Source organism: Bemisia tabaci, chromosome 10 (assembly GCF_918797505.1).
Source record: "Bemisia tabaci chromosome 10, PGI_BMITA_v3".
NCBI classification, from domain to species: Eukaryota; Metazoa; Arthropoda; class Insecta; order Hemiptera; family Aleyrodidae; genus Bemisia; species Bemisia tabaci.
This window is the reverse complement of record NC_092802.1, coordinates 39,393,494-39,407,051: the sequence shown is the minus strand read 5'-3', so window position 1 is coordinate 39,407,051 and position 13,558 is coordinate 39,393,494. Positions and strand designations below refer to the sequence as shown.

At 36.1% G+C, this 13,558-nt stretch overlaps 1 protein-coding gene across 3 annotated transcripts in view; it reads right to left on the bottom strand.

The window, feature by feature from the left end:
• Nbr (exonuclease mut-7 homolog) overlaps positions 1 to 13,350 on the bottom strand; it is a 29,281-nt gene extending 15,931 nt beyond the window's left edge. Inside the window, exons 1-9 of one of the 3 annotated variants that reach the window (XM_019056554.2) lie at positions 13,013 to 13,350; positions 11,038 to 11,260; positions 9,432 to 9,569; positions 8,460 to 8,674; positions 7,156 to 7,358; positions 5,214 to 5,413; positions 3,953 to 4,148; positions 2,599 to 2,960; positions 1,195 to 1,338 (exon numbers count right to left, since the gene is read on the bottom strand). In XM_019056554.2, the coding sequence (XP_018912099.2) occupies positions 1,195 to 1,338; positions 2,599 to 2,960; positions 3,953 to 4,148; positions 5,214 to 5,413; positions 7,156 to 7,358; positions 8,460 to 8,674; positions 9,432 to 9,569; positions 11,038 to 11,248 (1,669 nt within the window). In that variant the 5' untranslated portion in view covers positions 11,249 to 11,260; positions 13,013 to 13,350. Of the gene's footprint in view, positions 1 to 1,194; positions 1,339 to 2,598; positions 2,961 to 3,952; positions 4,149 to 5,213; positions 5,414 to 7,155; positions 7,359 to 8,459; positions 8,675 to 9,431; positions 9,570 to 11,037; positions 11,261 to 12,770; positions 12,921 to 13,012 lie in introns of those variants that run through there. The other 2 variants (XM_072305544.1, XM_072305543.1) reach the window with 2 other exon arrangements.
• Positions 13,351 to 13,558: the final 208 nt, after the last annotated feature.

The following is a 13,558-nucleotide window of genomic DNA, read 5'->3' as shown; positions in this document are numbered from 1 at the left end:
TTGCCTTGCTTGATACCAGACACCCAAAGCTATATCGGGAGATAACTGCAGTGGGCCACGATTAGCACATGGTATAATGAGTCACGAAGCTCATCACAGATTGCACTTACAGCGCAAGACACTTATTGGCTAAAAAGTTTTGGCGGGAAAGAAGCTACTAGAGTTAAGTCCTCCAAGCTTAGAAAAGCTTATATGAGGTTTCTGTCGAATGAAATAATACAGTTTTGACAGAAAAATGTTCTCAAGGGTTTCCAAGTAGCAGTTCATTCGGTTTTTTAGTAAGAACCAACAGGGCTTTACAGTATAACAGTTCATAGACAAAAAAAGGGTCTGAGGAAAAAAATATTACGACGGCCCGTTGAATAGCATTGGTTGATCGGTGTGCTATACTATGGTACAGAGTGATTTCAAAAAGCGAGCCCTACTGGCACGCTTAACATCAATGAAATTGATCCTGGGTATATTTTTCTGCTAGGCCTAAAAACGGCCTTGAATATTTTTATTACTGAAAAGATTTTTAAAAATTCGAATTTTCCAACTGAGTGCTTTTTTGATAGCCCTAGAAAACCCTGTTTTTATACTAATTTGATTTTTCAAACATTCGGTTGGTGATGGAAAATTCATTTTCAGGTTCAACGGCTGGAGAAAACCAAGAATTTTTCTTATTTAGACTTTAAAAAAAAAAAAAAAAAAAAAAAAATTAATCTCCCTTTTAGGCACAAGACAAAAAGCTGAGATCTGTATTCAGTAAATAAACAAATTAGGCCTTTTTAGTTTGATTAAAAATAAAAAAAAATATAAATACTCACTATAAATATATACTTGTCGGCTCCTATACATTCATGGCTGACAACTCCAAAAATGACCTTGGTTTTGAATCACCATTCAATAATTTGCTGGAAAATAAAATTTCTCCCAGCGAAGTCTATTTTAGGGAAAATTCCAACCTTTTTAGTAAAGCTGTGCGAGAGAATTCTTTGAACTTTTCTCTAAAACTCAATGCAAAGAATTCGTCAGATCCATCATTTTTGATGATGATCCTGAATGATCCGCATGATCCTGAATTCCCAGGCTTGGGTGGTCTCAGGTCGGTAGGCTTGCAACTTTTTTTAAAAAAACGGGAAAAGATCAATAATCGATACATAAAATGGAAATAAATCTTTTGATGAAACTCACTGTAGTCTGTTTACTCACCTTTGAAGGGGAACTGAATTGAGAATTCTTTGGCAAGTCTCTGCCAGAGAGTGGAGAGATCAAGGTAACCTAAGCCGAACAGTTTCACATCTCCCAGAGGTAGGAGACCCTTGATAGCTTTCAGGTCAGTCGATAGACCAAAACCTATAAAAGAAAGGACAATGCTTCTGTCAATTTACTATTAAATTTTCTCAGTAAAAAACAATGGGCCAGTTGTGCTGGTAACAGAATCGTGTTTTGATGCTCCATTCTTGTAGATTAGCTACAAATAAAAATATCTGTCCAAACAACAACTTTCTACGTTAAATATTAACCAAGATATCTTCCTTTGAAGAGTCGGGTTTTTGACGTCACCCACCGCGGTAGTGCATAACATGGTATGTACTACCGTGAAGGATGTCATAAATCGAGTTTTTCAAGGCGCCATATCTTGGTTAATATTCAACTTAGAAAGTTGCTGTTTGAACGGATATTATTATTTTTACTTGACCTGCAAGAATATAGCATCAAAATACGATTCGGTGACCAGCAAAACTGACCATTAACATGGATAAAATTTAAACAAAGAATCCAGGAATTTTACAGTAAAAAAGCATGCACGGAATCCTAACTTGGAGAGGAACACATTTGAAAGTTCCAAATGCCTTATTTCTGAAGATGTGAGAGATTTTTAACAATTTGTTACCTGTTTTCAGGTATTGCTTCCAAGTATTATGAGCCAAAATTTCAGTAATCTCGACCATAAACTCAATGAGAAACAGCAAATATAAAATTGTTTAAAGACTCTGTTACCAGAAAATGCTTTTGTATAGAAAGAATGATGTTTGCTTCTTTTCTTGTTATCATTCCTTCTTCAACTACTTATTTTTGGGTAGGTAACAAGGCTCTGCTCTTGGTTGACAAGAGTGTAATTTGGATGCTGGAATACTTCAAGTTGAAGCATCATTGAATGGGTTTCAAGACTAGTCTGAAGTATCCAAAGTTATTAATTTTAGTTGGAATAAATGGTAAAGCTAGGAACAGGGTGAAAAAAAAAACAATCAAAAAGAAATGCATCAATATAAAGCGAATTTCATGCCTTTAGCTAATTATTGCATGAATCAAATTGAGCCATTTTTCATAGAAACGATACACTTTGTCGTGATGCGCAGTTCGTGAAGTTTGGTGCATTGTTTGCAACAAAACAATTTGAAGGTCTGACTGAAATGTTGTCACCAACATAACATATCTTGCGCATTGCTACTCTTTTTTCCATTAACATTTCCAGCATATATTTATTTATATTACCACAAATTATGACCACAGTGGCGCAATTTGAGCAACACTGCAAAGCTTCAGACGTTTCTGCAAAGAATACCTCAATTATTTACAGTACTGACCAATTAAACCAGTACTGGGACCTACCTAACTTAATGATATTTTGATTCGCGAATAACTTGGCGCCTAGCTGATTCCAAAGATCCTTGAAATCGTTGACTGGCTGAAGACTAAAGGTATCGAAAATGTAGACATGAGTGGAGGTAGCGATTTGAAGAAGCGCGATCGTGGAAGGTCCTGAGCAGAACAGCGGTTTCCACTCCGAGTCCAAACCGACCAGTGTCACGTCGTTGAAACCAGTCTCAAGAACTCTGGCAAAACTCGCCGCGTCACTGACCATGATGATATTTTCTACTGGGATCTTTAGTTTGTGGTAGTCAGCATTTCCTTGCACCTCTTTATTTGCTTGATTTGTACTTTGTTGATTACTGTCTGCATCGCTAGAACTACTGTAAATTCGATCAAGGTTAGATTCGGTTAAAACGAGTTAGGATGAAAAAGGACTTGATTCATGCAAAAGGGTGGAAATTAACAAAGTAAAACTGGGATGTTCCGGAATTTCCACGCTCTCCTTTTTGAACAGCAAATAAAGATTATGGAAGAATAAATATTTAAACAAAATGAAAACAAACTATATATTGGTGTTATTGCAAAACTGATTCAATGTTGAAAATTAAAAAAAAAAAAAAAAAAAAAAAAAAAACTTTACACATAAGACTCAAACCAGGACAAAGTGAATATTTATTACTTAGTCAGTGGATTTCTTGGATTCCACTTAATTTCCAGTTGACAGAGTAAAAGAGCTACAGAATTAGCGACAAATTTTAATGAAGAAAAAGTCTTTATGGTAAATTTTCAGGGGGAAAATGAATCAGTCAATATGCAGGCACAATTCAGAATTTCTTTGCAAAACTAGTCAAAGTAATTTCTTAAAAACTTCTCAGATAATTCTTCTCAGTAAGCAGAAAATTCCATGTAAATTTCAGGCTACAAACTTGGCTTGTTTTCTTAAAATAAAATGGGAGCGATAATTGGAATGCATTTTGCAAAAAGGAACCAAGAGCATTGCAATGTTGCTGAGATTGTGCAACTTCTCTTGTCTTGGAAGAAAAACCTGGTCAATGGTCATCTATAAACATTTTCTATTTCACACGTTAAAAACTGTAAATTTAAGACCAAAATTACCATGTAAATTTCATATTTTTGCATGATTACAGTAATTTTATTGCAAAGGGTGAAGTCGCACAATCTTAGCAACATGGCAACGCTTTTGGTTCCTTTTTGCAAAATGCAATCCAATTATGAGACACTGCAATATAGATACAAGATTTGCAACTTGGACATCGATGTCCAGGATGAAAAAAGTAATAAGGTAAATCAAAGCGGTATGTAATGTTCCGCCCGATAGAGTGATAGGTGAAGAGGGTGAAATATGAATTACCTATCACAACTTTGCTTCTGTTTGTACACATCTTGAGTATTTGGTGGCAGCTGTCCAACTGGCATGTTGAATTTTTGAGCCCAATAAACAGCTTCGTCATAATCTTGGTGGATATCTAATTCCCGAACTAATTCAAGTTGCATTTCGGCATCACCGTGAACTCCTTCTAAAACCATTTCTCGCCAACTATCAGTGCCTGAAATTAAATAATGAACTTAGTTCTTGATCGGATAATTACTAGTGAAAGAATAGAGAACAACTTAATCCGCAAAAAAACACAGTGAAATACCAACAACTTAAGCCAGGGAAAGACTGCTGTAAAATAGAGATGAGTTATGAAAAAACCACAAGATTTCGTATTAATTACAGCACATTAAACTTTCTTCTCAATTGAGTTCATGTTTTTATTTTTAGTAAAAAGCATTCACAACTATAGCCACAAAACTAACCTTATGGGTCACTTATTTTGAATCTAAGGTGTCAACTAGGGCTCTTTACAAGAGTTAGCGTAACTTTTAGATACTTTAACCTGATCATTGAACAAGTTGAGTACTGTCTCTAGGAGAAAAATTATGTACTTCGTAGGTACTTTTTTGCAGCTTTTGTCTGAATCAATCCATATAACTCGCATAAAATGGCTGCTCTGACAGGCTGTGTTCCTTCTTCACCAGGCACCTTACGTAAACTGCACCAGTTTTGGCCAAACCTGGCGCCTTAAAAATGAGACATAACCTGCTACAACTTCTAGCAATAGTGATTTTTCAGCTTTCTCAGCGCAGGTGCAGTTCAAGATAGGAATGAAACAAAAGCAAAAATCATTTTGGTCCATACAAAATTGTGGAAGTTCCTAAAAGTCAGGCTTGCCGGTCAAAATGAATCCTAAAGTTTTACCCTGAAGTTAGAACACCAATTAAAATATTGTACCAAAAACGAACAGAATTTAGTTAAAAAAAATACTGGAGAGTCAGCTGAGAACATTTGACGCTTGTTAATTTATTCTTTTTTTTAAAAAAAAGTTGATGAGTGCTGATAGTTTTAAGCTGACTCTCCAGTATTTTATTGAAAATGGAACACTGTTTAGGTGTTATCATTACCAAATTGGCCAGTTGCTTGTTGTATGAATCCCAGGATAACTAATTCAACAACAATGTGTAACACTAACAATTTAAATCATTTATGTCTTTCTGTCCTATATGCAAATATTTCCGGAACTCTTTTGAGTGACACGGTGAATTTGCTTGAATTTTTTAAACACACTTACTGAGATTTTGGTTTTGGTCGGGGGTTTCTATGTAACGTTTATTGATGAGGAAGAAAAGTACGCCTCGTTTCTTCTTACGGGCCAGATTCGGACAGATTTCCTCCATACTCATCTTGAACTGCTTCACAAAACGAGTGATCAACTTACTAAGTGGTTTGTAATACAACTTCTCCATCTTGCAATGCGGTATGTCCAAACGACTAAAAACAAGCATGAAAAAGGGTTTAATGTTAAGAAAGAAGTTATGAGGATCTGCCAGGGAGGCAATCAAAGGGAAAATTTCTCTGGTCACAGTTTTAAGTTCTAAGTTTAGTACATCTAATAAGTACATTTTTTCTTTCTTTGAATTTCATTTCTTTTTCTTATTCAGCTATTGATTTGAACTTCACTGAGAAATCGTAAGGAAGACATCGTATGTGCTTTGTAGTAAAATAGTTCATTTATTACAAACCTTTAACTTGCTTTCCTACAACATATTGAGTGACGATAAAGAATCATGGGTCGACATGCGCCTTTTCCCAACTTAACGACCCAAGAGCTTTTGAGAGTATAGGAAAAAATTCTGCAAGGATGTTTCATTCTTAGAGTTCATCATAGAATATTATATTCACTTAATTTGAGATTAGGAACTAAAAATTGATTTGGTAAATAAATAATTGGTGCATTCTTAATAGTACAAACAACTCATGATATTTTCAAAATTTTACTCTTGTATTACTTTATGGAATATCACCAGACAATTTTGGGCATTGACGTAATCCAAAAATTTTTTGGTTTCTTTAGTGAAAGCTGTAAGGTACTTTTAAATAATTGAAAAATATAGATCCAGGAAACCAATGTTGCATACACGCTGATAGGGGGTTGATACCTTTTTAGGAACCCTCAAACATCAAGATTTACATTTGGATGGTTGGGGGCACTGATTTTTTACAACCCGTTTGTAATGCAGAGAAAAGCACAGAAATAAATCATCTTAAAGGTCATCAGCCTTCATAACCGTAAAATAAAAAAAGAGATTAGCAATGCTGCAATCTGAAGATTTTATTCTCATGGTTGCATCATCAATGTTTTTCTGGAAAAACATGAAAGAAGAGCTGAAGCTAAGTGAACACAGGAGAAAACTGAAAAACATATTCTGATGTGTTCCATTGATGTGTCGTTCACTCAAAAAATTGCTTCAGTATTGGAATCAAATGTTTATAAAAGGCAACAAACCCATTTAAGAAAGAGCTCTGAAGCAGATAAAAATGCATTCAAATTAGAGTTCATCTAAAACGGGACATGTTCCTTGTTGAAAACAACTGATTCATCATGAAGAAATTCCGATTGTGGTGTTAAGAGACCTTTTTCTTGAGTGAAATGGAAATGCGCATTTTGAACAGCGAACCATTCAAATGTATGCACGATTTGACTCACGTAGAGTATTGTGTTTCTTGTGACCGGGCAATTCAAATTTCCAGTGTGTATGTGTATATATATTCGCTCCTACAACACACTCTGGCGTTCTGCGATACCCAAACGCCACATATGCCTATCTTCCCAGAGGTTATCGGGCAACTGACACCGCAACATCTCTTCGTCAACGCCCTGCCGCCACCCCTTTACAGGAAGACCCTGTCACCTTTTCCCAGGTGGTACCCAATCCAAAACTTATTTGGGCAACCTCTCCTCCGACATTCTTTGCACATGTCCATACCAGCATAACATCAAATTTCCCGCAACCAATGTAAAAGTAAAACGTTAATATCGAAGTTGTAAGTTGATTTCAGTAATTTTTGATGCGAGAATCGTGTTCTGCGTGATATTCTGGCTAAGCAACATGTATCAGAATGCTTAAATTTGTACCTTATCAGGTGGACCATTCGCTGTCTCTAAATGATGATAGGAAAATGTGATGAATAAGCATCCAGAAAAAAAAAATAAAAAAGGAGCCAATCCGTACCTAATAATTGAATCTACTTCTGTCCTGACACTGTATGCGCCTATCACCCTGTCAAGATACGCGATCACTTCTTTTTGATGGACAGGATCATCCTTCAAGAATGTTTCGGCAATATTGATCTTGTCTTGAAATAAAAGAGGAATCAAGAAGTCTTCTACAGAGAATCTCGAGTTGAGCCCAAGGAAGGTGGCACAAAGGCAAGCCTGTAAAAGGGTGAAACATTAATATTGGAAACGGTCGATGATAAAAATAAGTCAAGTCCACTTCTCTCATACAGCAATTCGATGGTGAAATGCATATTTCGATTTGCAGCACTACAGACTTTCTGTCATTCTTTACTTTCTGTATGGACCATATTCATATTGATATATGTATGATCTGTATAATCATGAGAAATCATTGTTTTAAAACTTCAGAGGTTTTTCTTCTCCACGTCTAGAAAATTCTGCGGAAATTTCGAGCCATAATGTTGGTCTGTTCTCTTTTTAAAAATTAGGGGTGAGGATTTTCAAAACCGCGAACAAAATATGCATTTTTGCAGTTTCACTGTCAAATTGTACAATGCTAAACAGGCAAAGCAATTATTTAGCTCTTCAAAGCTCCAAAGTTCACATTATTTTTCTGACAGAATAAGGAGAAAAACGATTCTTATCTTTGGTTAAGATAAAAAAAAAAAAAAAAAAAAAAAAAAAAAATTGATACAGTAAATTTGCAAATGTAAGGTCACGTAGACAGAGTGCCTTTTCTCGCAAGCTCAAATCTGTGGTGCTTAGGAAGAAAGCTGTAAGAGCCTTCAAACAGCGTCAAATCTTTCCTAATAAAATATTTAACTGTAACAAAAGTCATGAATATTTTTCATTGAAATTTTCAGATACTTTAGATTAAATTTTTCATGAATTTCTCAGAAAAATTGGAAGAAAATATATAGCTAATATATATAGTCTAAAGCTCCCCTGAAAATTCGTATTTTATCAGAGAAAAAGGCTATGTCTTGAGGCTCATACGTCGTACTCCCTCAGCATGACAGAGATAACAGGATGTCTGTTGACTAGACCAGCAAAGGTTGATTTCCTAGGAATGAGTTATTGCTCACAATTTTCAGAAATTTGAGTTTCTCAGCCTTGGGACCTCTTTTTAAGACTTCTGACTGTATACTCATCTTACTGAATAAATGTGTGGCTACCTAACTGACCCTAAAAAAGCCTCAAGTTTTAGAGCACATACATGACATTTATGTAGAAAAATTGATTTTTATTTCAGAGAAGTTGCCAAATGGAGAGAAGTTTGATAATTCAGAATATTACCTCCTTATAATCTTTTTTCTTCAACATTACTTCGATGTCTTGCGAGAATTTTTCCTTAATCGTCGAACACTCATAAATATCACAGACCATTTTGATCAACGAAGTATTTCTTTGTTTGCAGACTTCTGCGAAAGCGAACTGCATCAGATCTGGCGTAAGACATGCTGAGTAATGCTGCCGCCTCGGTTGAATCCACTTTCCAAAGTCTTCGATTGCTGAATGGACGAAGAAAAAAACAAGAGAGGAAAATTAATTCATGAAAGTTGAAAATGAATTCTGGAGAAAAATAAAACAGTGCATACTTTTTGGTCTTCTTACTTTTTAATGCACATTAAAATGTATTGCCATCATGTATGTACACTTATGCTTCAAATAAATCAAATAAAAAGAAAACAAATTAGAACATGGTGTCTAGAATTTATTTATTAATTGATGAAACATTATAGGGGACACCACTTTTTCCAATTTTTTGGGGGTAACTAGATTTTTTCTTGGGAACCAAACCAAAAACTTTGATTCTTCTCATTCCATAAATTTTTCAGCGATTAGTCGACATGGACAACAAATTTGAAACCAAAAATATTTTAGGGACGGTAGTGTTTATTTTTATTATGAGCTTCTTGATGAACTTTCCAATTTTCTGGGAGATTTTGAGTCTTGTTTAGGGGATGTCTGTTTTTGGAAAATCCTGGTGATTATCTAGAAGAACATGGTCCATTGGACGTATTTATGGTAAAAAGAACCTTGTGAAAAAACACCTCAAATAAGGACAAGTTCTCACAGGGTAGATGATCAAGAGTCGATTTGACCATACATGACATTATTCTAAGCTGTTTCAATTTTCGACCAAAGTTAGGGCAAAAATATCCTACGGTTGAGATGCTTATAAACCCAACAATTCAACATGGCTGTACTTAAACCTTATGTAATCTGATGGCTCAATAGGGTGAATATAGAGGGATACAGACTTACCAGTATATGCAAGCGAATCAATTTTCCCTAAACGAAAATCCTTGGCTTTCAACATGACATACAATGCTCCCATGTAAGGATTTGGGACTGACTCGTAGTAAGAATATAGCCTCTCTTGAAATTTGACATCTTTTTTCCCTGGAACAAATGATAGAAATTCTTCAGCTCATCACCATGTCTAAGGTGATTGTTTAATTAGGAAATAAAATTAGTTACATGGTCTAACATTCTGCTTAGTGGAAAGATTTTCAGGCATAACCAAGAAAAAACATCATAACTTGAACATCAATTGGATAAAGTCCAACAGAACTAAAAATTTGATGCAGTCATTTTGAGCCACATGAGCCAGGAAAATGACACGGATATATTTTCTTGTGTATTTTCAACAAGATAGAGGGAAATTTAGAAATTTCACCCTTGCAGTGAAACACTGGGTTGCGAATGCACGGACAACTTTCTTCAGCTGAATATACTCGCTGTGGTAAAACAGTTTCCTACAGTTGCGCCTAAATATAAGTAATTGTATTCTTGACTTCATTCAAATTTCCCATTACAGTGTGTGGCAGGAAATTCAAAAGAGATGGGAAAAGAAAAAGAAATGCGGGTGGACTAAGACGTAGCTTAGTAACAGGGTTCCTCTGCAATGAATAAGCTCAATTGAAACAGTTCATGAGTTAAATACATTTACAGATATGCTCAGCTAGTGTTCCCAGGTGCTCCATGTATGAGATCCGTACGCTCTGCAGCTCTCCAAGCTGCTACTGGCTGCTGCATCATTCTGTGACATCACGCATACAGATATTTTAAAATAGGGCAGCGTTTTCACATAAGGTTTTTGTCCGTATGCAGTCTGTGTTGGTATAGGGCCGCACGGATAAATCCGCACGCTAGGGATCACCGTGTTTGCATACTTAATATAAAATAAAAAATGATCGGGAAATTTTCAGGGAGGAGAATCTGTGGCAAAATATAGATTTGACAGTTGAAAATGAAGTACACCCCTCACAAAAATGCCACTGCTAAAATCTGTCTCTCAGGCATGCTTGGGATTCAAATCAATATCCAAAAGGCTTAACCATGTATTTCCATTTGCAACATAGTAGACCTTCTGTTATACTTCATTTCCTCATTGGAAAACTAGTGAACAAAATATTTTGAAAATTCTCTCTATTATTCTTCTCTACTTGTAGAAAATTCTGTAAAAGTTTTAAGGTATGAAATAATCTTGTATTTCTTCGAGAAAATAAAATCGGAGCAGAAATTTTGATATACTGCAATGAAGATATCGACGGTGTAAGTCGGCAATCACATAACTCGTTTGCGGTGTCTGCAAATCTCCGCCTCTATGTTATCTTTTTAAAGGAGAACAAATTGACATCATTCCTTGAAGGTTTTGCAGAATTTTCTTCACACAGAGAAGAAAAATCATGGCAGTTTTAAAGCATTGCGGTTCGGTAGTTTTTTGTTCAAAAATAAAGTATGACAGGAAGTCTACGACGTCGCAAACCGAGTGATTGCCGACTTACACCGTCGTTATGTGGTTTTGCACTTTGGCCATTGAATTACTCTTTCCAGAATGTAAATGTTTTGATGATGGCAAACTTACACAAGTTCCACGCTTCTTCGAGCATAGACACCCACGCTAAATGCTGTGGATTATCATACTCAGCCAGTAAGGGTGAGGCAGGAGTGCGAACAGCATTCGGATTTGGCAGGTCATAATGAGGTGTTGTTTGGACCCTTTGGAACATCAGACCTCGGCCCCTTCCCCTGTGAGAGGAGTTCCCATGGCTCGACCCTCTGCTTGGATAGCTCATAATAGCTTCAATCTAAAATAAAGAAGAGCATAAATAAATACGACACATCATTCATACACTAGAGGGAGCGAAGAAAAAATTTGTCATAGGGATGGTCAAATATTTAGATAATCAAATATTCCATATTCGAATTATCGGCACCGAGATAATCGCATCACATTCGAATATTCGCTTCCGAAGTATTCAAAATCACAAATTCGAATAATCACATTCGAATAATCGCATTCGAATTTGATAGCCGTCCATCCCTATCGTCAATCTCGTTATTAATTAATACATCGAAGCAATAATTGAAAATATTTGAATATTCGCTTCCGAAGTATTCGCCATCGCAAGATTCGAATTCTCAAATAATTGCAATAATTGCATTCGAAAAGTTTCAAAGATTTGAATAATCGCATTCGAATTCGATATTCGTCCATCCCTAATTTGTCATTCCATCATTATCTATGACAAACATTCTGCATCCTGGACATAAAAATCAATAAATGCATACGTGCAATGGTAAGTAGGGGGGGCTAATTTCTTGAATCTCATTCGCATGTTACCTGCGGAAGGATTATTGAAATTTACAGACAGCATGATTGACAAAGAAGATAAAAGGCAAATAGAGCAATACTACTGGCTGAAGTGGGTATTTGTTACATACTAAGGAGGAAAATGATTGACGAACTGTAGGGTCCCTCTTCAATTGCCATTAGTTAGTCTATTACTTTCCTAATTTATTCATTACAATTACCCGCTTCCAGCAATAGCATTGCTTTATTCTCTTTTTGCCCTCTTTGCCTACAGACTTGTCTATCAATTTCACTAATCAAACCGCAGAATGCTCTCTGATCCCTTGAGTGGCTCAAGCTGCCACTTACCTCACCTATTTATGTCAAACCGGAGGATTCAAACGGGAGCCACATATTGAATGGTAGAGAAATAACCACCCACCACCACTGAATATGTGGAGTGGTGTGTATACCAAACACCACACCACAAACGCTGATAAACATTAGGAAATGAGAGTAAGGTAAAGGAGAATTTCAATCGAAAGGAAGGGCAGATATCCTTTAATTGCCCATAGATTAATCAAGAGTGAACTTTGATCCAAGCATCAAACTCATCTTACAGAGTAGGCTATATACCAAGAAAAATAGAGCAGTATGTATGACATTCGTATAATGGCATTCGTTGTACGTTCCGCAGCAGTTTCCAGAAGTAACGCAAAATCAATCTTTTGCAACTTGACTAATTTTAAATAATGAGTGTTCACCTAACATGTGCGCACAACTAATGCTGTCTATGAAAGTTGCAATTTAATTTGAAAAACATTGATGATCAAGAGAAAATAACTAAATTGAGTACTGCACGTCTCTAGAGGTAACAAACAATGAACAATATAAATAAGTTTGGTTCTTCAAACCTGTGCTTGAAACGACAATCCTACCTGTAAAGATACTTAAAGTTTCAATACAGACTTATCTTTACCATTACCTTAAGAGATAGCCATGTGCTCTCTATCAACGGGTTTTACCAGCAAGATCCTGGGAAAACGACACTTAGATGGCTGTCAAAGACAAGGTCTTAAGCAAGAGGCATATTTAATGATGGGGTAGTGTAATCGGTGAGATTACCAAATCTTCACTACATTGAATCAATCCGTGCTACTTCAGGAGGTACATATTCTCTAAACTATTTTGCTAGATCGCTGACTGCGGCGAAATATGAAACCTGAACTTCAGCCTGCAGTTGTAATGAGGGCATATGTTTACTTACCTAATTACGAACTAATTTACTCCATGAGCACAGGGTAGATTAAAGATGATCAATACCGAAGGTAAAATACATAACTTTAAGGGCTGAGGAAAAATTGATCGACTAAAACTTCAGCACATGAGATGGACTCTGAGACACACACATGACACTTACTATTAAGTTATAGAGAATCGAATTCGGTTTCGACTCTTAGAGCACTATAGTGACTTGTACACTTAAAATATGTGTAATAATAGCACGATTAACTTAAAGTAGTGCAAAATAAATTGATAATTCGTGAAATTCTTGATGTAAATATCAGACTTCACAAATTGAGGTTACATCTAGGTACAGTGCTACCCCGAACACTAGCAACACTGCTACCTGCGTGGGAATTTTCGCATGCGGCTACTTACGGGTGGCAACAATTATCCCTCTACTACAGGCGGTATTTTTAAATGTTCGCTCATGAGGCATTCGTATCGTAGGATTGAATTGGGGGGGGGGGGGGGGGAATTACCCGATCATTAAGTCACCAACGATTATTAAAACATTAACACGGGTTTA